General features: G+C 40.4%; 1 protein-coding gene across 1 annotated transcript; it reads left to right on the top strand.

Moving 5' to 3' along the window:
- The first annotated feature begins 4,215 nt into the window (after positions 1 to 4,215).
- Positions 4,216 to 21,746, top strand: gfpt2 (glutamine-fructose-6-phosphate transaminase 2). The gene is made up of 19 exons (XM_044040779.1): positions 4,216 to 4,360; positions 5,888 to 5,995; positions 7,504 to 7,611; positions 7,732 to 7,857; positions 8,434 to 8,492; positions 9,637 to 9,771; positions 10,779 to 10,840; positions 12,476 to 12,555; positions 15,101 to 15,218; positions 15,868 to 16,031; positions 16,254 to 16,349; positions 16,777 to 16,874; positions 16,993 to 17,113; positions 17,210 to 17,367; positions 17,515 to 17,629; positions 17,741 to 17,868; positions 17,976 to 18,143; positions 18,741 to 18,902; positions 20,180 to 21,746. The coding sequence occupies exons 1-19, from the start codon at positions 4,354 to 4,356 to the stop codon at positions 20,222 to 20,224; spliced, it is 2,058 nt and encodes a 685-aa protein (XP_043896714.1). The 5' UTR covers positions 4,216 to 4,353; the 3' UTR covers positions 20,225 to 21,746.
- Positions 21,747 to 21,937: the final 191 nt, after the last annotated feature.

Here is a 21,937-nt window from a genome sequence, read left to right as displayed (position 1 = left end):
CATTCAGTTGTGATGTTTGAGGTTAGAATGCATTATATCTATGGGTTAGGGTTAGGGTTAACCCGAGTGTCCACACAAAGAATTCAAACCCAGCGTGTGTGTGTGTGTGTTTCATGTTATTAAATCTGAATCACATGAAAAAGATTTCTGGCTGAATCCACCGAGCAATTTATCTCTGAAACTTGGCAGCCGATATGTATTCATCATTCATTCCAACACGCTTAGCTGGGTGTTAATGGAAATAGCCGCTAATAGTTTTATATGATGTCGTTATCTGTGGTCAGTTGATAAGCGATGTATCTTACTAATGATGATAAGAGTAATGTGGTTTTTGAAAATACCAACGCTCAATAATTACTGCTGGTACCAATCTAACTGAGACGTATATATCTTTCATATGTTCTATTAGTATGGAAGCTGTCGTTGAAATGGATTTTAAAGGAATACTTATTACGGATTTGCATTTAGCTTTGTTTTACTACTAATACAAAGCTAAATGCAAATTGGTGAAATATTCCTTTAATACATTATCAAATCAGAGTTCATACAAGAACTAAGCCTCCTTAGCTGTCCAATTAATTGTCTAAGTCTATGGTTCCCAACCTGGGGTCCAAGCCCCTCTCAGGGGGCGCCAGAGATCACATGGGGGACACAGAGCATTGTCTTAAAATTATTTTTATTTTTTATCACTAATTCAATTCATCTCGTCAGTCGTGCTTCCACAAAAAGTGACAAAGTGATATGGTTGAAAAGTTAAAGTGCAATGGTGACTGACTTTTGGTTGAGTAATTAAAACAAATGTAAATCTGACTTTCTGAATTTACCGTTGTTACATTTCATCGCGGTGTAACTGCTTCATGCCAGGAGCTTTTACATCATATCATGCCTTATTGCTCTTGTTCTGATCACTTTCATTGTAAGGAAAGTGTTATTTGTTTGCTTGTTATTCCTCACAAAGTACAATTTCATGACCAACACGGACAAATTTGTCATCCTGCCTCTGCAGGTTCCTTGGAAAACAAGTGATAAGTTGCAGAGTTATTACAGGAAATAAAAAGACCAAATGTTTTACTAGAGCTGTTCTAATATGATTATCTTCTCATGGCTGTTGCTTTCTTTTCAGCAGAATAGAGAGGATCCACCTGATGCAAATATGCATGGAGGTTTGCTTCCGGTTTCATGGGAATCTATCAGGAAATAGATTCCCGAGAAATAAACACAGTCACTGAATAACCCCCAATCAAGGACTCATCACATGTTTCTGCTATTTGTGACATTTCCAGTGGGTGACCTTGGGTCGTTCCTTCTCACGTAGATCTGACACCATGACACAAAAGCCTGTTTTCATTTATAATTACAATGTGACCGTTAACAAAGACGAATAACGCAAGTAGCATCAGGTGAAGTCCTGACTAACTGGATGCAACAGAAGACTCAAACACAAAAAAAAAATGACAATTCATTAAATGTAGAAACTCTCAATTACTTTAACAATCCATGACAAAGCCCTGCGGTTGCTCATCGTTTTAGATTACCATAGTAATTAAGGACACTTTGATGTGTGGGGTGGATTTTAATAAGGTAATGATGCACACAATAATCCTCTCAGCCAAGGTAGGAATGCAGTTCTTTGGCTCCGTGTAATGATTCTCACTCACGCACACTTTTTTTTTACCACGACTGAACAAATGAACAGGAGGATGCCATAAAAGTGATTATCCAGGATGTGCGCAATGACAATGTGTGCACAAATATCTGTGTATCGATTATTACTATAAGTAAACATAAGCACACTGTATAAGCACAAGCAGCACACTTTAGGATGACTAGAGTCTTATGGCAGATGTGTGGGGCTCGGTGAAAACACTGCGATTTAAAGTTTTTCATGCACTAATTGTTGGCCATTGGTAAAGTAGTCCCTCCCTGTTTATCGTCATTGTGTTTGGGCTGAGGTGGTTTGGACAAAGCGGAGTGAGGCGTGTTACTTGGCCGGAGACGCATTGACACATTCCACTCACAGTGACGCGGAGAGCGTGTCATCAGAGAGATTACACGTGTATCTACTTCATAATTCCCTGTGTTTGTGATCATTCAGTTGTACCCATTTCAATATTTTCAACTGAGACAAAGAGAAGGAACTGAGATAAGAGCCACACTTAGTCTTGTATGGCAGTCAGACATGTTACAGTGTCATTCTGACAAAGAAGTTTAGTTTTAAGAAGTAAAAGTACGGCGGCTCAGTGGTAGGGCAAGTTGTCTTTCAACTGTGAGCGTGTGTGTTCAATTCCTGGCTCGGATAGTCTATATGTGTCCTTGAGCGAGACATTTAACCCCATGTTGAAGCGTGTGATGGTTTATGAAAAATGCGTGAAAGGCAAAACTATAGTGTAAAGCAGCTCATCAAGACTAGAAAAGCTCTATAAACTTTTCTTCTTCTGATTTTATTTGGCAATAATGAGTAGCAAAGATATTTAGAGGAAATGTAGTGGAGTAAAAGTAAAAGTTGCTAGAAATATAAATAATGTAAAGTAGAGATACATGAATTTTGTACTTAGGTACAGTAACAAAGTATTTGTACAACACTGGTTCTTAGTGTGGAAAATGCAGTTCAAATGGAGTTTATTGTTGTAATAATAATAATACCAAATGTTTTCATAGAAATGTCATAATATGATTCTCTTGTAGTGTGCGTCACTTGCTTTTCAGCAGCATCAATTAGCTCCACCTGACGCAGGTATGCAGTAAGGTTAGATTCAGTTGTCATGTGGAATACTTAGGACATAAATCAGGTAAATGAGAAATCAACACACACTGATCACATGACCAACCTTCATGTCTATGCTGTTTCCAGTGGATACAAACAGCGCCTGCTGAAAGCCAAACCAACATCCATCCATCCTCGGTGCTGTGCCAATCTCAGCTGACATCAGGCGATAGGCGTGGGTTAACCTTGGCCAGTTCACCAGTCCATCGCAGGGACACATATAGAGACAAACAATCATTCACTCTCACATTCACACCTATGGTCAATACAGAGTGACCGATTTACCGAAGCCAAACCAACATGTTCATCACAAACGGTGGATGACCTGATTTGCCACCAGCACAGACAGTGGAACTAAATGAACCTTCCATTCTGGGACAACTATTAATAAATATCAATGGATGGCAATTATGCTCTTTGTATAAAAGGATGTGCACTGTGTTCACAAACCAGTTCAGTCGTTACAGGAATCTGTAAACTTTAGATATGATCAGGTCTTGTTCAGGCTCCAAATAAAACACAAAACACAATGTTCTGTTAATACTTCCTTGTTACTCTGTAATTGTGTCATTTATTCCTCTGCATATGACTGAACAGCAGCAATAACAACACTACTGTATAGAAACAACTAAATAAAACTGATGTATTCTTCCATAATTCTTACCCTTATATAAAAAGAAGATGTGTTACTGTTAATATGAGGTATTTCTAAACTTTCACAGAGTAGCACATTTTGAACAGAGTCAGCAGAAGAATTAGTGACAGAGGTATTTCTAGTCATACCTCCACTGTAATGACTTCATTTTAGAGCCTATCAACATTGAATCTACTGAGGAACACAGCGCTGTTTCCTACTCAGCCTGTTTCTTCACCCACAACTTCAAAGTTCCTGGAGGAAAGAGTTCACACATGGATACACAGATCAAACCATCGCCAAAAACAAAAACTTTACAAACTGAACCTAACCTCACTGCATACCTGCGTCAGGTGGAGCTACTTGATTCTGCTGAAAAGCAAGTGTCATCCACTACAAGAGAATCATATTATGACATTTCTATGAAAACATTTGGTATTGTTATTATTATTATTATTATTATTATTATTATTATTATTATTACAATAATGATGAATGATTATGGCCTGAGCATTCTCCATACACACAGACTGGGGTCATATTAATCATAACATCTATTCACATCTAATAATATTTAGAGTAATAGTTTCACCTGCTGGATAGTTCTACAAGTAATATTCTAAAAAAGTGACTTTTCATGTATCCATTTTATGCACTTTAAACAACACTGCCTATAGTAAACAAATGTATATTATCAAACAATAAGGTGTCCATCCACCTCTGACATGAATTGGTGAGCACCAGAGAGGAGCAGCAGCAGCCTTGATAGGACAGAGGAGAAGGAGGTGAAGACAGAGGAGGGAGGTGTGGCTGCAGCCTCGTCAGGAAACACCATTTAAATGCAGAGTGAGAGTGTGCAGTTCTTCTGGATTCAACACGACTCAAGCACAATCATCACTCCAAGCCAGGAACTTATAAGCCATTTTCTCACAGAAAGGACACCACAGCTTGAGCGATGTGTGGTAAGATTCCTTTTTCTTTCTTTTCTTTTTTTTCCACCGAGTTATTATCCTTTTTCCTGGAGTTGTTGCAAGGAGTTGTCAGCCTTACGCACGACAAATGAAGTGACTTCTCTCCGACGTGACTCTGTGTAAACTGGCCGATAAAACGGGGACTTCACGATCATATGTCGAGCATTTATCTGGGCGTTTCTGGGACATTGTTACAACTTTAGTGGCGTTGTCACTCGTCAAACGCAACAGTCGGGTCCATGTCATCCGATCTGTGCGGATACTGAGGCGCAACTGCAACGTGTCAGTGTTCTCGGCCACGGGCGAAGACACAGCAACCGAAGCAGCTTTTACTTTTCAAACACACACATAGGGATGATTGTAGTGAGAGAATAAACGGAGTCACTCTGTCCTTCACAACGACCCCAGTTACTGCGGACGCGTTGGTGCATCTCGCACCTTTTGACACCTCTGGAGGTGGCACGCTGACCACTCGTGTAACTGGCCAACTGTCCCCACGGCTTCTCCTCCTGTCTCCAAGGAAGAGGCCGTGTTTGGTCCGCTGCAGCATGCGCGTGGAGTAACATATACCTGGCTGCTCCAACACAGTGCGCGCAATGTACATCCGTCAATGGGCCGCTCTGTCTCTGCGGGAGATCGAGCTGAGCGGAACATTCCTGCGCACAGTGTATCTTCAGTAGGGAGCTCTGGATACGTTTCACCTCTTCAAACTCAACTCAATCGAGTCCAGTCACCTACAGCTAACTCCTGAAGATGACTACAGTATTCTGTGTAAACTGTATAAAATATAATGTACATGAAAGGGATACTTGAGTAAATTACAAGTATCTTATCACTTTTTATAATATTACTTCAGTAAAAGTCTTTAAAAAGTATATGACATTTACTGTACTTAAGTGTCTTATATAAAATGCACACTTTATAATTTATTAATACAGACCATTAACAACTCTTCTTCTTCTGATTTTGTTATAAATAACAAAGTAAAGTACAGCGATTTGAATTTTGTACTTACAAAGTATTTGTACTTTGTGGCACTGCAATGAGATTACAATATATGGAGGGACAGAGAAACCCAATAGGTCTCACAGCGAGCAAACACTAATGGCATCAGTGGAGACAAAAAAGCTCTTTCAACAGGAATAAATCTCTGGCAGACCGAGACTCAGATGTGCAGGGTGTAAAGGGAGAAAGGAGAGGAGGGGGAAACGAGCAACATTCGCCTCCTGGGTCTTCTTGTCCTTCCACGATAAATTACAAGATGAAAATCATAGGCAATAAAAGTAATACAGCTGTAAGGAAGAGGATGACCTCAATGAACAGCCATTATATGACCTGTTAACAACCAGAGAGAATATTAAAATGTCACCTGGTGACTGGTGACACCCCCCCACCACCACTTACACTAACAAAGTATTTGAAATGAAAAAATACCCCACTGTGTGGTTTGCAGTTTCTGTGGACTTCTAAGCATTTCCGAGGAAATAAGTTAAGTCTCTGCCTCTTCCTCTCTAAAAGGAATCTTTGCCTACCTGAATTACCAAGTGCCTCGCACCAGAAAGGAGATATTTGAGACGCTGGTGAAGGGACTGCAGAGACTGGAGTACAGAGGGTACGATTCAGCAGGTGAGACGCGCAGCTTCACAGAGTTGCCACACATACACCCTCAGACACACACACACACACACACACATGCTAATATTCCTTGGCGGCACCTGTGTCCTCGCACCATATTCAATTTGAAATGCTATGTCGAAGCAGCGTAATTAATCTAAATTCTGTACATGCTGTCATCTAATTTTTACATCAGTGTGTTATTGAAAACAAGCACATGCTGTTCCACTGAGATGTCTCCCCATGTGTCTTATATATAAATGCCCAGCCATCTATTAAAGTGAAATGAAGAGAAACTGGTATGACAGGAGAAGCCAAGACACACCTCTGCAAACACAGAGGTAGAATCATGCTTCATGCATTCATGCCACGTTGTTTCTTGGAGATATTCCTGTTTTACGCTCTGTATTTGTTTATTCTATTGTTTGTTTATCCTATTTGAGCAGGAGCAAGTAAAGGATCCTTTCATGGATGTTACACATTGTGTCCAACTGGCACACACACACACACACACACACACACACACACACTTGCATAGCTATTCTTCTTAGGACACAACACTGTAACCATTCATTTGGATAGCCTAAATAAAGTGTTATAACCACAATCCAAGTCTTAGCCCTAAACTTAACCAGTTCCTCATGTAGCTGCCACTTGGATTGAATACAAGACGCAGTGAATTTCAAACGGCTGTCTTTTTGATTGCTCCTTCTTCTTCTCCAGCACCACAAAAGGCATGACAACTGCAGAATAAACAGAGGAAATACTAATTTCTTCTATGTAGTGTCACAAATCATGTTAAACACCCAGTACAAATCATTGTCACAGGCTAATAATGAAATACCAAAGTAAGTATACTTCCAAAGCCTTCACGGCACATGTATGGCCAATGTATCACATGACTCCTCCGAATGAAATACATACTGCTTTTAAGCCTGACAGACAGTTTTACGCATGTAAACAAACAAAACAATGACATTGTCATCTCTAATAAAAAATGCAATCGCTGCATTGGAGAACTTTAATGCAATTCAGCCATTTACACCTCAGACATGAGGTTCTGTCTCAGGAGGACCAGGTTTTGGTCTCCATGAAGACTAATAGTCCTGACAAGGTCAATGTTTATGCCAGAAAAGCCCCTAAAGAAGTAACAAATACAAGTTTGCACATTATAAATAAGTATAAACAGTGCTGTGTTTTTTGATTTGTTGTTTTAGCAAACCTGTGTTTGTCCTACTATTTCAGGTTGAAATCTCTATCTGCTTTGAAAACAGGTTTATTCAAGACATACTCAAGCGTTGCATGCACACGTTGTTCGAGTTGAACTCAGTGACAGTTTGCTGATGAGAACTTTCAGTCACATCAGTTCAATCCAAATGTCAATGATCGACAAATAAAAATGGCCTTTTCAGGTAGTTTTACTGTGACAATTTCTTTTTCGTGACAGATGCGTGTTTAGTGCCTTTCTCTATGACGCTGTAAAGGTTTATCTTTAATCACTTCCTCCCCGGTGTGTGCAGGTATTGCTGTGGATGGCCCTGACAAGACCAGCACGGACATCAACAGCAACACCATCTGCTTGATCAAGAAGACGGGGAAGGTCAAGGCTCTGGATGAGGAATTATACAGTGGGTTTATACACATTTCGTCATACATTTGCATAGATTGCTGCATTTGCTGTCCCCGTTGTCAGTATAGTATATTAGTATCATTCATTATTTGGCCTTTTTTGGTTTTGACCTGGACAGAAAAAGACACACTGGACTTGGACGCAGAGCTGTTCACACATTTTGGCATCGCTCACACTCGTTGGGCCACGCACGGAGAACCCAGCGCTGTCAACAGCCACCCTCATCGCTCCGACAAGGATAATGGTAAAAAAATACCATTTACTCGCCCTTTAAATATACACACTGTTCAAATACACACGATTAGCCAACTATGAATCTATGTAACGCAGAATCGTTCCAATGGGCCTTTTGCTCAGCAGCCATTTTGACAGGTTTTCACATGAACTGTGGATCTGATCAGATCGTGTAAGTCAGGACAGCGTGACAGCGAAACTGTGTGCACCCTGGAAACGAGGACACGTATGTTTTTCATACTGTCAAAATGACTGCTGTGCAAAGGGCTTGTTAAAGGTTAAGATGCTAGATACCAGTGTTTTTACACACACCCTCACACACCTTCCATTTTCTCTATTATATATAAACTCTAATTTCTTTGTCAGCCGTTTCATGTTGAGGTGTGTCAATGGTGTACCCTGGTTTGAATAGACATTTATATGCTCATGAGTACAAAGTGTGAAAGCCTGCAAACTTGTCCCACCAATTATCTTTTGAACATATTATTCAATGAGGTTTAGTATAGTATGTTTACTGCCACATGACTATACTGCTCTTGGCTGTATAATCATTCTAATTATTTTTCACGTCACTGCCTTTCTCCAGAGTTTGTTGTCATCCACAATGGCATCATCACCAACTACAAAGAGCTGAAGGCTTACCTGGTGAGTCACGTTATCGTCAGGAAAATCCTGTTGTATAGTTCAATAGTGCTGTTCACTGCTACTCTGGTCTTTCTGCTGTGTTCTCTGCAGATGTCATACAGGAATACTTCACAGATTTGCATGTAGCTTTGTATTACTAGAATAGGGCGTTGAGAAATATCTTCATTCTTTTTTTCTTTGTTTTTTTTCTTTTGTGTCCACCAATGACACTTGGTCCTGTTAGTGTAACTGTTAGCAAAGATGGCGGACACTGTTTACATTCTGGGAATGAGGTCCCGAGTGGCTCTAAAAAGTGCAGTACTAGCGTTGCAGTTTCAAGCCTCGAACCAAGGTTAGGACAAAGTGTCACTGATGGCCACGTAACAAAGAAAAAGAGGCTACTTGTGTGTGAGGTGTTATACAGAACATACTGAGTGGGGGAACAACGTCTTCAGCCGGCATTAAACAGTAAACAGACAGTCACAGCTGAGTTTCTCCACTCTCACGACATCCCGGTAGATTTTTGCCTCGGCCCCTGGCTCTCCACGGATTACCATCCCTATGGGAGGGCGATGAAGGCAGCGTAGGGAGAGGAGGCAAAATCTTCCTTGGGAATTCACTGTGTTTATTCCACCGGATGCTAATGCGAGCTCGGCCCCTTGGACATTCATATGACATCGTTGGCAGTCAGCTGAGTATTTATCTTAAGGCTGTTCTGTTCCCATCATTGCAGGGGACTTTAACCATGCTGATTTAAAAACAGTGCTCCCTAAATTCAAAAAAAGTTGACAGACTATTTATATAAAAACCTGGCATGCACGTCCTACACCAGTCTCCGTATAGAACTCGAATGCAGAATACCCTGGATTGTATGAAAGTTGACATAATGCAATGACGGACCATTCACTTCTCAGGAAAATCTTCACAAGTGTCATAAATTAAGTGGAATTAGACTTATTTTCCCATAAACTGAGTTCTGTTTGCAACTAGTGGAGATAACTGGTGACTGACTTCACTTTCCAAACCGTAAGGCTGCGTTCATTTTCATTCTCTTTTTCTCTTTCCAGTGTTTGTATGGATTTCGTATAGTGCGCTCTTGGTGTCTTTATGTATACGTGTTTATTTACATAAACTGTTTCACACTGTCTCTCCCTCTCTCTCTCAGATCAACAAAGGCTACGAGTTTGAGTCAGAGACGGACACAGAAGTGATCCCCAAGCTGATCAAGTATGTGTATGACAACCGCGAGAGTGACAACATCTCCTTTTCCAAGCTGGTGGAGAGAGTCATTCAGCAGCTGGTGAGACGCTTCCACAGTTTCGCAACACACACAAACCCACTTTATGTCAGCAGAGACAGTGAAGGAAAAACTGGTTTTTTTTAGGTCTTTACAGTGTTTTTTTTTTTCCCGTTTGTTATGTTTTCTCTTGTTTTTATTGTATGCGTCAACTGTGTTGATAATTAGATGCGAATGTCTTACAACCCGTTTCCTGGTAACGATGAAGAGTAACAGCAAGTCATTAAAGTGTCACTGACCAGTCATACATGCGCACGTACATTTTCTTACTCAATGTGAGCAAGAAAACACAGTACACATCACAACAACAGCCCCCATGGCAACCGTTCTCATTGCATCAGAGGTGACATCATCACTCGCCTCACCACTTTGGGTGAGACGCAGCAGGACAGTTTCTCCCCGTTTGTGAGTGTCTTGCTCCAGAGCTTCACACTTCTCATCTGGAAAACATTGTCTCTCTTCAGAGTCGGCAAAAGCAGCCATTTTGGATTTGGTGTAATGGGAACCAGAGAGTTAAACCCACGAACAGACTCATGACCATGACGCCCTCCCCACCCACTCGCGTCCCATGCTAACCCCACCCACTGTTAACACCACACACACACACACACGTAGAGTTGTGCTTTAAGTGACCACCACAGGCAACACTGCTGCTTTCGAAATACAGATGACGTTATACAATAAAGGTCTTATTTCTCTTACTCCACCCCCCCCACGCCCCCCGTACCCCACTATTTCCCAACACTCACCCACACCCACACCGCAACTACCAGACCCCACAAGGCCCAAAGAAACATTTGCTTGTGTTCACAAAATGTTTTTCCCCTTAAAGGTTACACACACTCTTTCTAGGAATACACACGCAGCTTTTCTTTCTTTTCTTTTTTTCTTTCAAACACTTTTTCCCTACTCCTCTTTCACAGCCTCATTAACCTTGCTATGTTTTCTCTCTTTCATCACGCAAACGTAAACTCTTGTGTTTCTGTTTCCTCTACTTTTCTCTGTCTCAGGAGGGGGCCTTTGCTCTGGTGTTTAAAAGCCGTCATTTCCCTGCAGATGCTGTGTGCACCAGGTTAGTATGAACACACACACACACACACACACACACACACACACACACACACAGAGACCCTTATCTGTGCTATGACTCACCCCCGTTTTCACCACTACCAAACTACCAAATACAATTTTTTAGGAGACTCCTTGATTTAGTCATTGTGGCTTTTCTTAACTTGCATCCATTACATGTGACATGTTATGACTCTGGCTTTGCTTACGTTAAAGGATAATTATCCCTTTTTTTTCTGTGCGCGTGTGAGTCCGTATGTGTCAGCCCTGCTTGCGTCTTAAGACCAAGGCAAAGAGATGAGTAGAGTAGAAATTGAATTCGGGTTCTTTCCCTCCCTTCTGGGCCTCTGGCCTCTGGACTGCCAGCTCTACACCGGTTTCCCTGTGACTCATTAATGAAGACACTGGAGAGTTTCCTGTTTTAGGTCCGAGAAATGCAGCTGCCAGTAATCCCAGTTAGTTACTTATGATTATTTTATTTAACTGTATAACTTCACCTCATCAGGGAGCTGTCACGAATTAAGGGAAAGAGACTTGGAGCGCGTAAGGGAGAGAGCGGGCAAGAACAAAGGGAAGAGCACTACTGATAAAGAGAGCCATAATTGGTGTGAAATGCTGATAGTTTGCCAGGCAGTACCAGTTATGGAGAGGTTGCTTTGTAGTACACTTGCTTTGAAGGTCAGGACACTTTGGCATTGAGTGTCATATGTGTTTTGTGTTCTTCTAGTTTCTACAGTAACGGTTCTGAGAGCTGATATCAATATCACACACTTTTGGCTCAGCTCAGTGTACTTTTGCGGTCGATATGTTGAATAGTCGGCATTGTTTTCCAGGATGGAGGAATGTTTGTAATTGTAATGTTTGTGATGCCTGTCAGCACTCACTCTTTGTCACCAAGGACCTTTCACTCTCATTCTGTTGTCCTCCCTTTTCTCTTTCTTTCCACCTCTTGAGCTTTCTCTTACTTGCTCTGACTTTTATTTTATCCCTTGGTTTCTTGTCTCTCCCTCCCTCAGGGTAAATACTGTGTTGGATAGTGACCACATGTTTCTGTTTGCAAACCTCTCTTTCTAAGCCCCACACCCTTTAAAACAACCAGGACTCTTACGTCAGTGTAGCTGTGCCCCAGAGACCTGCTAGAGAGAAAGAAGGGATCAGACAGAAAAGGATAATAAATAAGGAGAGGCAAAACACACTTTTCTCAAGAGTCACAGTCTCATACTGGTCGAGCCCTCGTCACAGGATGAGTGTGTAATTAGTCTCCTCTCACCTCAGCCTCGCCGGCTGTCAAATTTGGTGGCACTTTCATAGCCAATAGGAGACATCCACCTAGAATCAGCAGCCAATCCGGAAGCAGTGGCTTAGTCCAGGAACTGTGAACGGACTTTAGAGAGACAGATAATTCAAGATAGAATAGTTTGGATTTAATGTATAGTTAAGAACAACAAATATACAGCTATATAGATTGGTAAATATGAATAGATGGAGATGAATGAGGAGTGGCAGGAGTTGAACAGGATGTCCGGTTGTCTATACTTCATATTTGCACAAAGGACCACATGACTAGGTCTGACATTCTGTGTATCTACAAAGTCTAATCCACTCTCTCTCGCTCTGCTTCTCATTCTTCTTGCATCAGGAGAGGAAGTCCGTTGCTCATCGGGGTGCGAAGCGAGCATGAGCTGCTGACTGAAAACATCTCTGTCCAGTACAACAGTGGTGAGCTGGGTTCCTGTCTGCCATTATCTGCTTATACTGCACCGTAAAGTGATTTTTTATAGCACTGCACAACTCCCAGTGAGCCAACGTTCCACCACCACCACCACCCACACTGTCAGGGATTACATCCTGGTGCTGCCTAGAAAATTCAGATTAAATGAACCCTTTAACACAGAGCGAATCGCTGATGTTTTGTACTGTTCAAGAAAAAAATGAACATGCAAAATCAGGTGTTTGTGTACAACTACAGTGTTTTTTTCTAAATACAACTTTTATTTTTTCTTCATTTTAACTTGGTTAATTGTAAATAGCTGCCAGATATTGAAAGTTATTCTGGAAAAATGGGCAAAAGCACTTACTCAAGGCACATTTCCTGGCCCTGTTATGGTTAAAAGATAAGATAAGATAAGATAAGATAGTCCTTTATTTGTCCTGCAGTGGGGAAATGTACTAAATAAGTCTAAAAGTCCAGACGGACATTCTGAGGCTTAGGCGTTAAACGGTTAAGAAATCCAAACAATTCAGAGCAGTTTTTGTGGTAGAATGGGTGCAGCCAGACCATTATCCAAATGCTATGCAAAGCTAAAATCAGCCTTGCGCCTGCTGATTGTCACCGAGCAGCGTCTGTGTCTGTGAGCTGCACAAAGATACGTCAACGGTCTTGGTCAAATAAGCACAGGAACCTGATGAACTGCTTGCTTAGTTATAGCAAAGCACAAAAGTATAAAAGTAGCTTGACTAGTATGTGAGGAGAATGCATGCCACTCTTTGCACTAACAGACAATGATGATTATGTCTTGGGAAACAAAAACCAAAATCCAGTGCACTTACCATGGATTCATACTTTCATAACAAAGTGCTATACAGACCATTTATTTCATAATGATGCTAAGTATTGGCAGTAGCTGGATAGTGTTTGTAAAATTGCTAGTAAATAACCACAGGACATATTTCCTACTGTGACTATACGGGAATACTATTTTAGAATCAATTCATTTATTCATTGTCTACGGCTTTATCCTTCACGGGGGCCACTGGAGCTAATCCCAGCTGACATAGGACAAAAGGCTCAACTATATTAACTTTAATGTTCAGTGGCTTCACACCCTGAACCCCATAAAGTGCAGTTATTTTAAATACACCTGCTAAAAAGGCAAGCATTGCCTTAGTGGTGTGGTGTAAAGCTGCTTTGTTTCTCTGACATTAATCCACACAGACATCCGTCTCTTGGCTAACCATGGTTCTGCCTTTTACTGTGCAATAATTCTCTTCAAAGCAAACTTTGAAAGCAGTTTTCCTTTATTGTTACCCGGGACTTCTGTGTGTAGTTTTACAAGGCACTGACATTTTGGAAATTCAAATGCTTCCTGAAAAGAATATGGTCATTATTTCCAGAAATCCTTTCGTGTCTTATCATGTTATGGTACAAATAGCAATAGTGACTCCAGTCCAGAGTCCAAGGCATACTTTAGTGGTCTGTGACCAGGAAGGAAATAGCGGTTGACCAGTATGGGTTTTTCACTGAGCAGTCCACATATGCAGAAAGCCAGCAGTCATCATTATGGTATTTTTTGCATCCGTCAAAACAACAACAAATGATACTGAGCTCCACATTTATTTAAAACTGATCTATTATCTTTAACTTGAACACAGAAAGCTGTGTGGAAATAAATGTGCATTATTTCTATGTACGTATAAGGAAGTAGTCAATAAATAAACTTTAATTGTTTATTTTATCTGGCAGATTTCTATAATATTTGATTTTAAAGGCCCTCTATGTGTAGTTTGGATTTTCCTCTTCTTTTAAATGCATTTCTTCCTTTTCTTTTTTTTTTGCCCTGGTGCCCCCAACTGTTAGCACCAAGCAAGACTCTGAATCAGAAACATGCACTGCAGATAAGTGCAGATAACTGCTGATAACCCCATGAACCAAACAGTCCTCCAGTCTCAGCTGGGATTGGCTCCAGCTCCCCGTCACCCTCGTGTGCAGGATAAAGCAAGAGACAATGAACTTAAGAAAATATTGACCTTCCAATCCACGAATGTAGAGCAGCCATCAGTGCAACGGCACACAAATGATCAGTATCTAGTTATTGAGGGTCAGACCACACCCATCTTCAAACACAGCAGCTTTAATGCTGAAACGTGACGTCACACCTGTTGTTTTGTGACTGCAGCTTACAGAGTTCTCACACTGCAGAGAGACAGACGGACCAATGACAGATTGGTAAAAAACACGTAAATAATCTGTGAATGCACACAATTTGTGAATGTAAACTTAGGTAACTGGTGCGTGCTTTGGTTAGGTTTCAGTAAGTTCACAACCTAAATAAAGCAAGCCCAGTGGCCTGTAACTAACTCCTAAACTTTATTGGTTTGTTTGTTACGTAAGATTCTTACCGTTTGATGTGGCTAATCACTTCTCACTGCGGGGACCCGACTATAAAGCGAAAGAATTCAAGTGATGAGCACATCTTGATTGTTTTAGTTGCTCAAAGTCCCAGTGTGACTTCTGACCCTTGGCTTCTGACTCTTAACCTTGTAGGTCACTCGAAGGAGGGAGTCATCGAGAAGAACAGCCATAACCGACCTGACTGCTCAGACTCCATCAACTCTGTGGGGGATGGAAGGGCTGTGGAGTATTACTTCGCCTCTGACGCCAGGTTGGAAACCATTTGTCTCTGTGTTTTGTGGGAAATCTAAAATGTCTGTCAGTCGATGATCAAAAAGAGTGTCTGAGAGCATCTTATAATGAGTAAAGAATGAACATTCTGTTCAGGATTTCTTAGGCGTAACAAGAACTATTACTATTACTACTGTTGCCTTGGGTTTGTTTAGGTAGATGTGATGTCTTTGTCCCACAAGCGCAAAAACATGCCACTTTGTTTAACATTCCTAAAGATGAGGGAATGAAGAAGTAGAAGTAGAAATAGAACCGAAAGAGGAGTAGACTCTGTGAAGCTGCAGGTATCGCTGACAGAGAGAATGAGGGAAAGAGACACCACTTTGTTTGTGTAAGATATTAAAATGTGACCAGAATGATAAAAATCTAGCTTCTCAACATGTTTGAACGGGTGGTTTGATACTGGAGCGCTGTACATGATTTCAAACCTTATTTTAAACAATTTCTTTTTTAATCATTCAAAGAGTGATGCATTTTCTCGTGGGGTGACAAAGTCAGAAGAGTCACTTCCAATCACTGGTCTCTTCCCTCTCTAGCTATTAAAAATATTCAACAGAAATGTGTTTTGGTGTCGAGTGCACATCACTGTTAATTCACCACACACCCGGATCCTTTCTCTCTTACTACAGTGCCATCATTGAGCACACCAACAAGGTGCTGTACCTGGAGGATAATGACATTGCAGCGGTTACAGGAGGGAAGCTGTCCATCCACAGGATGAGCCGGCAGGCCGGTGAGGATCCTGTGAGGGCAATCCAGACCCTGCAGATGGAGATGCAGCAGATCATGAAAGGTCAGAGGATTATCACAGAGACCACTGTGCTATCTGTTAGATATGACGGGAAAACTCACTTTTATTTTTAAGCTAAGCTGGAAAATTAAAGCACACAGCATATACGTACACTTGCTTGCCCTCTACTGGTTGAAGACGTGAAAACACAACACTGCTGTCCATTTTCAGCATGTTTCAATTGACCAGATAATCTGATGTCAATGTACGATCCTCACTTTACAGGAAACTTTGATGCCTTCATGCAGAAGGAAATCTTCGAGCAGCCAGAGTCGGTCGTCAACACTATGAGAGGCCGAATTTGTTTTGATTCCAACAAAGGTGAATTTGTAATCTTTTCTCTGTGTTTGTTTGATCTGATCCCTTGAAGCGGTGACTAACATATTGGAATGGAGTCATGCTGTCGGTGCCAGGTGTTCTTCCTTAATATGTAGCACATGTTAAATGTGTGGGGGGAAGCACCCCATATCTGGATCGCCACCAAAATCGACATATTTCTTCCTTTGGCCATTCCCTACATCCCCAGAAAATTTCATCAACATACACAATTTACTTTTTGAGTTATTCTGCTTATATACAGACAAGCAAACAAAGAGACTTAAAACAACCTCTGCGCCGGAGGGAATCATGACATGGCCATGTACTGAATGTAAAGTAAATGTACTAGTAAATGTCATGTACTAAATCAACATGCATTGAAGCGAAGTAGTCTTCTTACTGATGTAATTGTACTTGTGTGTTTTCCCAGTGGTTCTCGGCGGGTTGAAGGATCACCTGAAAGAAATCAAACGCTGCAGGCGGCTTATCATGATTGGCTGTGGCACGAGCTTTTATGCTACAGTGGCTGTGAGTTCATCTGTTATGAGTTATGATAAGACTGATGACGACCACTGTTTATCAAGTGTCATAAAATTGCCCTGTGTTATGAGAGCTGTGATCATGGTGAGTTGTTTTTTTAATATAGACAAGACAGATCCTGGAGGAGCTGACAGAGTTGCCGGTGATGGTGGAGCTGGCAAGTGACTTCCTGGACCGGAACACCCCTGTTTTCAGAGACGACGTTTGCTTTTTCATCAGCCAGTCAGGTGACAATAATAATAGATTACATGTTTCACGTTAAGCATGTCACTTTTGTAATTCTTCATTTTTAATGTATCTTTTCATTCCCCCTGTTCACCCAGGTGAGACAGCAGATACATTGATGGCACTGCACTACTGCAAGAACCGGGGTGCTCTGACAGTTGGTATAACCAACACAGTGGGCAGCTCCATTTGCAGGGAAACAGACTGTGGAGTCCACATTAATGCAGGACCTGAGATTGGAGTGGCAAGCACCAAGGTACAGTTCACAATGTACATCGTAACAGTTTTCAAATGCAAAATAAAATACTTACTATGTGGTGTCTTATTGTGTTAACTTTGGGGAAAAAGCCAAATCTATTAAAGTGTCCCTGTTCAGCACTTTCTGCCTTTGTGTTTGACTCAGGCCTACACCAGTCAGATTGTGTCTCTCATCATGTTTTGCCTGATGATGAGTGAGGACAGGCTTTCCCTACAGAACAGAAGAACTGAGATCCTCAATGGCCTCCGGGTGCTTCCTGGTCAGTGATCGAACCCACAAACACATCACACTGAATGCTGTAAATTGTCTATAATGGTCCTTGCATGAGCACATGGCTTCACCTCACCTCAGTCTTCTTACAATCTCCTAGAAATGATTAAGAAGGTGTTGACTCTGGATGAGAAGATCAAGACCATTGCCAATGAACTGTATCAGCAAAGGTCCCTTCTGGTAATGGGCCGGGGTTTCAACTATGCCACCTGCCTGGAGGGGGCACTGGTAAGTTGAGACCACCACACAGTGGTTGGTTAAAAAAAATAAATAAAAAAGCTTTTTTTACAGAGTATAAACGTATTCTTTTTGTTTTGTTTTTTATTGTTATGCAGAAAATAAAGGAGATCACATACATGCACTCAGAGGGCATCCTGGCCGGGGAGCTGAAACATGGTCCTCTAGCTCTCATAGACAAAGACATGCCAGTCATCATGGTCATCATGAAGGACTCCTGCTATGTGAAGTGCCAGAATGCTCTGCAGCAAGTCACTGCTAGATCGGTAAGTCCCATAAAAACCACAGTAGTGGACGCTATAGTGCACTTTGTAGGTCATAAAGCTGTAACAGTAAGCCCTTAGAAGTACAAAGAGCATTTAGCCCCATTATTACTTCAGTAATCTTCTTGAAGAGGCTAATTTCCACAGTAACAGTTGTTACTAGTGACATGTTTGGCCCTAACTGAACTGCAGCTTCATTATGTGTGGTTCTCGCGACAGCCACAACCTCACATCCTGTGCTCCAGTCACAACAGTGACAGAACAGACCGCACTGTTCCTCTCACAGATGCTGATAAGCTAACAAAAGCAACACCCTAGTCTTTGCTCGGCATTGGTCATTTTGCTGTTTGGCCTGTGTTGTGCTGGGAGTCGGTAGTTTGTTGATATTGGCAGACTCCATTCTTATGCAAATAACAACTTTCCACGTAAAATGACCTGAGGCATACGTATGATGTAACTTTCTTTAGATTGATGTGGAAAAACGAAACAGTATGATTAAAAATGGTGTATGGTATTGTCACGGTCTGATCACAAAACAACCCTCCATCATAACTAATGATATGACACTGACACAACTCATGTTAACATTACTCTCATCAGGGTCGGCCCATCATCCTCTGTTGCCAGGACGACCATGAGGTGATTAAGAATGCCTACCAGACAATTGAACTGCCACAAACTGTGGACTGTCTGCAGGGAATCCTCAGTATCATCCCTCTGCAGATGCTGTCCTTCCACTTGGCCGTCTTGCGAGGATATGATGTAAGTAGTCAACACAGTATTTATTTATTTAAAACCCGTTGAGATGTACTGTACACACATCTTTTAATTTCAGATAATCTTTGCTATAAAATAGTTAACGTAAAGTAACACTTCACTTCCTGTGAACACCAAAATAAAACAAAATCCCCATATGAGGATCTGGTGCATCAGAACAATCATGTCAAAATATCTGAACCTGTGCACACAACAACCAAAACAACAGTAAAGAAAAATGCACATTTAAATGTTCATTCACTGGAAAATATCTTCTACAATCAATCTAATTTGCTATTCAAACATATTTAATCTGTATAATCTGAGTGCATGTTTAATTATAATTGGCCTACAGCAAACCTGATGATATTGTCATATTATTTAATTGGTTGGGACGGTTCTAACTGATGCATCAGTTAGCATCATACGTGTATATGTTTACAATATAATTAAATCAATCATATTAATTATAGTATAAAGTATTTTGTTTAATTTCAACATTCACAATTGTGTTTACATTTCTACACAAGTCTGGGAGATTAGATGTTTTTCGCCTGAAGGAAACCTACTCCAGTTTTAGATGCAGTAGCTCCAATTAATTCTGATCCGTCGTCATTCAAGTTCAAAGTTATGTGCAACTCATGATAGTCCTACGTTAAGTCGGAACCAGTCCTGGTGGTGAAGTAGATCACATGAACTACAATGTTGACTGGTCAGATTAATCAAACTGTAGCTATCTGAAAACAAGGATGAGTTTTGGATATCACACATAAAAGTAGTGTTTTTTACAAGATTTTTACAACAAAAAGTAAAAAAACTAAATAAACAGACAAACAAAAAATAAACAACAACACACACAAAAAACAACAACATTTAACTCAACACACTGCCTGATCATCCAAAGGTCCCTTGCACATGTTAGGCTCCACAGTCAAATATTGAAATTGACTTTATATACACAATTTAGAGCATGTGCATGCCCCCATTTTCCCAGAACAATCCACTTATCCACATTTTAACAGTCTAGTCCATTGATCATATGTAGATTGCGTTGTTTTTGAAGTGAGAGAGGAGAGGAGAGGCTGCCATTGTTTTTAACAAAAAATATCCGTGGATTCAATTCAGTGGAATTTAACTTTTTCCAAATTGTTAACTTGTTTTATTGTAATGAGTAGTAAGTGTGAGTGTACATTGTTGTTAAACCGCCTATGGCAATTCAGCGAGATGTTGCAGTACAGCCACTCTCTGTGGCCACATAAACAAACTGCTTTTTCTCTGTGCAGGTTGACTGTCCCAGGAACTTGGCCAAGTCAGTGACGGTGGAATAAAAACAGTTCATAGAACCCCAAAAATGAGAGAGGAGGCTCATAGGTTTACAGTGCAATTTTACATTTGAAATTTTAATGTGTGAGTCTGAGTGCGTGTGTGTGCGTGTGTGTACATACAAACGCTTGTGAGTGTGGGATGAGGTGAAGCAGGGCCTGTGTTTGTGTGTGTGTGACTGAACGAGTGAATGGTGGTAAAGAGGGTGGTATATGGTACAGTAGCAAAAAAAAAAGAAAAAAAAGAATAAGAAGAGAGAAATGTGAAGTCTGACCGATATACTGCTGAGGACGTGTCAGTGCCACTCAGGCCTTGCGGAACAGTCTATGAAAACAATCACAAACATCCAAAGAAACATGCTATGCCTTTATTTTTTCCAAATCTCGAGTTGAGCCAAAAAAAAAATGCAAAAGGTATATTGCAGTGTTTACAGATGTGCAATATTGGGACCAAATGTGCATTATGAATGTACACAATCATGAATGAGATGATTCATACTCTTCCTGTTTTATGAATATCGTATGTCCGTACGGAGCATCTTAAACATTTGTTGCACAAGGGGAAATGTAGTACTTTCTGTTTTAGATCTATAGTTATCGTAATCATATATATATAAATTTTATATGTTTGTTGGACATTCTTGCAGTCACTGTGCCGGGTGGGTTTTTAACCCACTAATTTCAGTCGTCTTTTTTCTACTCCAACTTTTATGCATTCATTCTTTTTTTAAAAAGATGTTTCTGCTTCATTTATTACATTCCATTTTAATTTAAAACACATTGAATGTCTATGCTGTTCAACAGAATTGCAGTTTCCAAAGTCAGTTCATGGTTGAACTGGAACCTTTTACCGTGATTTTTACTACTTTTGTATTGACATTTCTGTGGGTTAATCATAATGATAATCTGTATTTATCTGATTTTATTTTATAGGGCCTAAAGAGAGGGTTTGATTTATATCTATAACTATGATTGTATTTTATACTGTATGTTTTATAGACGGACACTATCAATCAATAAACAAAAAAGGCTAAGCAGTCTGCTCTATCTGCGTTCAGTTATTCTTTTTTTCTACTTGTAGTATGTCAGTCATATCATTGCATGCCAACAAGTGGGCCCTTCATGACCAGTTATAATATCATCAGAAAAAGCATTAGATTTCATTGATGACTAGTAATATCCTGGATGTTAAAAATAAAAATGTCACTAGAGCACCTTCAAAGGTGTTGCATGCACCGTCATGAAGGAAACATGTTGTTATACAGAGCCTTTTTCAGGGGTTCGGGTTAAGGATAGTGTATGGCCTTACTTCTGCACTTGTCTCTGTTTTATTTTTGACTCTCCTGTATCTACTTCTCTTTAGCTTTTTTTTATTATGTTGTGAGTTTTATATCTTAAATAGTTTTGTCTATGTATTATCTGTAGTATTTGTGCTGCTATCTTGACCAGTACTCCCTGGAAGAAGAGATCTTGCATCTCAATGGGACCTCCCTGGCTATAAATAAAGGATAAATAAATAAAATAAAAACACATTTGGAGATGTTACTTGCTCATAGATGCATTTTTTTTGTCAAAATGCAGACACAGTGAGTCATTTTGAGAAAGCAAATCTAAATATTTTATTAATAGTATGTCACTTGTTCAAAATAGCAAGTCAAAATATTAGAGTAGTAACTCATCGTGACACTTTCTGATAGTAAATCATTATTTTAAGATATT

Source organism: Solea senegalensis, linkage group LG12, assembly GCF_019176455.1.
Source record: "Solea senegalensis isolate Sse05_10M linkage group LG12, IFAPA_SoseM_1, whole genome shotgun sequence".
In the NCBI taxonomy this organism is placed as follows: domain Eukaryota; kingdom Metazoa; phylum Chordata; class Actinopteri; order Pleuronectiformes; family Soleidae; genus Solea; species Solea senegalensis.
Note: the sequence above shows the minus strand (reverse complement) of the source record. Positions and strands in the feature narration are given on the sequence as shown.

Bases quoted from the DNA above. Each gene is read 5' to 3' on its own strand.
- gfpt2 (XM_044040779.1), top strand. The intron at 7,612-7,731 runs GTGGGTTTATAC...TGACCTGGACAG, and splicing joins TCTGGATGAGGAATTATACA to AAAAAGACACACTGGACTTG. The intron at 12,556-15,100 runs GTGAGCTGGGTT...TTAACCTTGTAG, and splicing joins CTCTGTCCAGTACAACAGTG to GTCACTCGAAGGAGGGAGTC.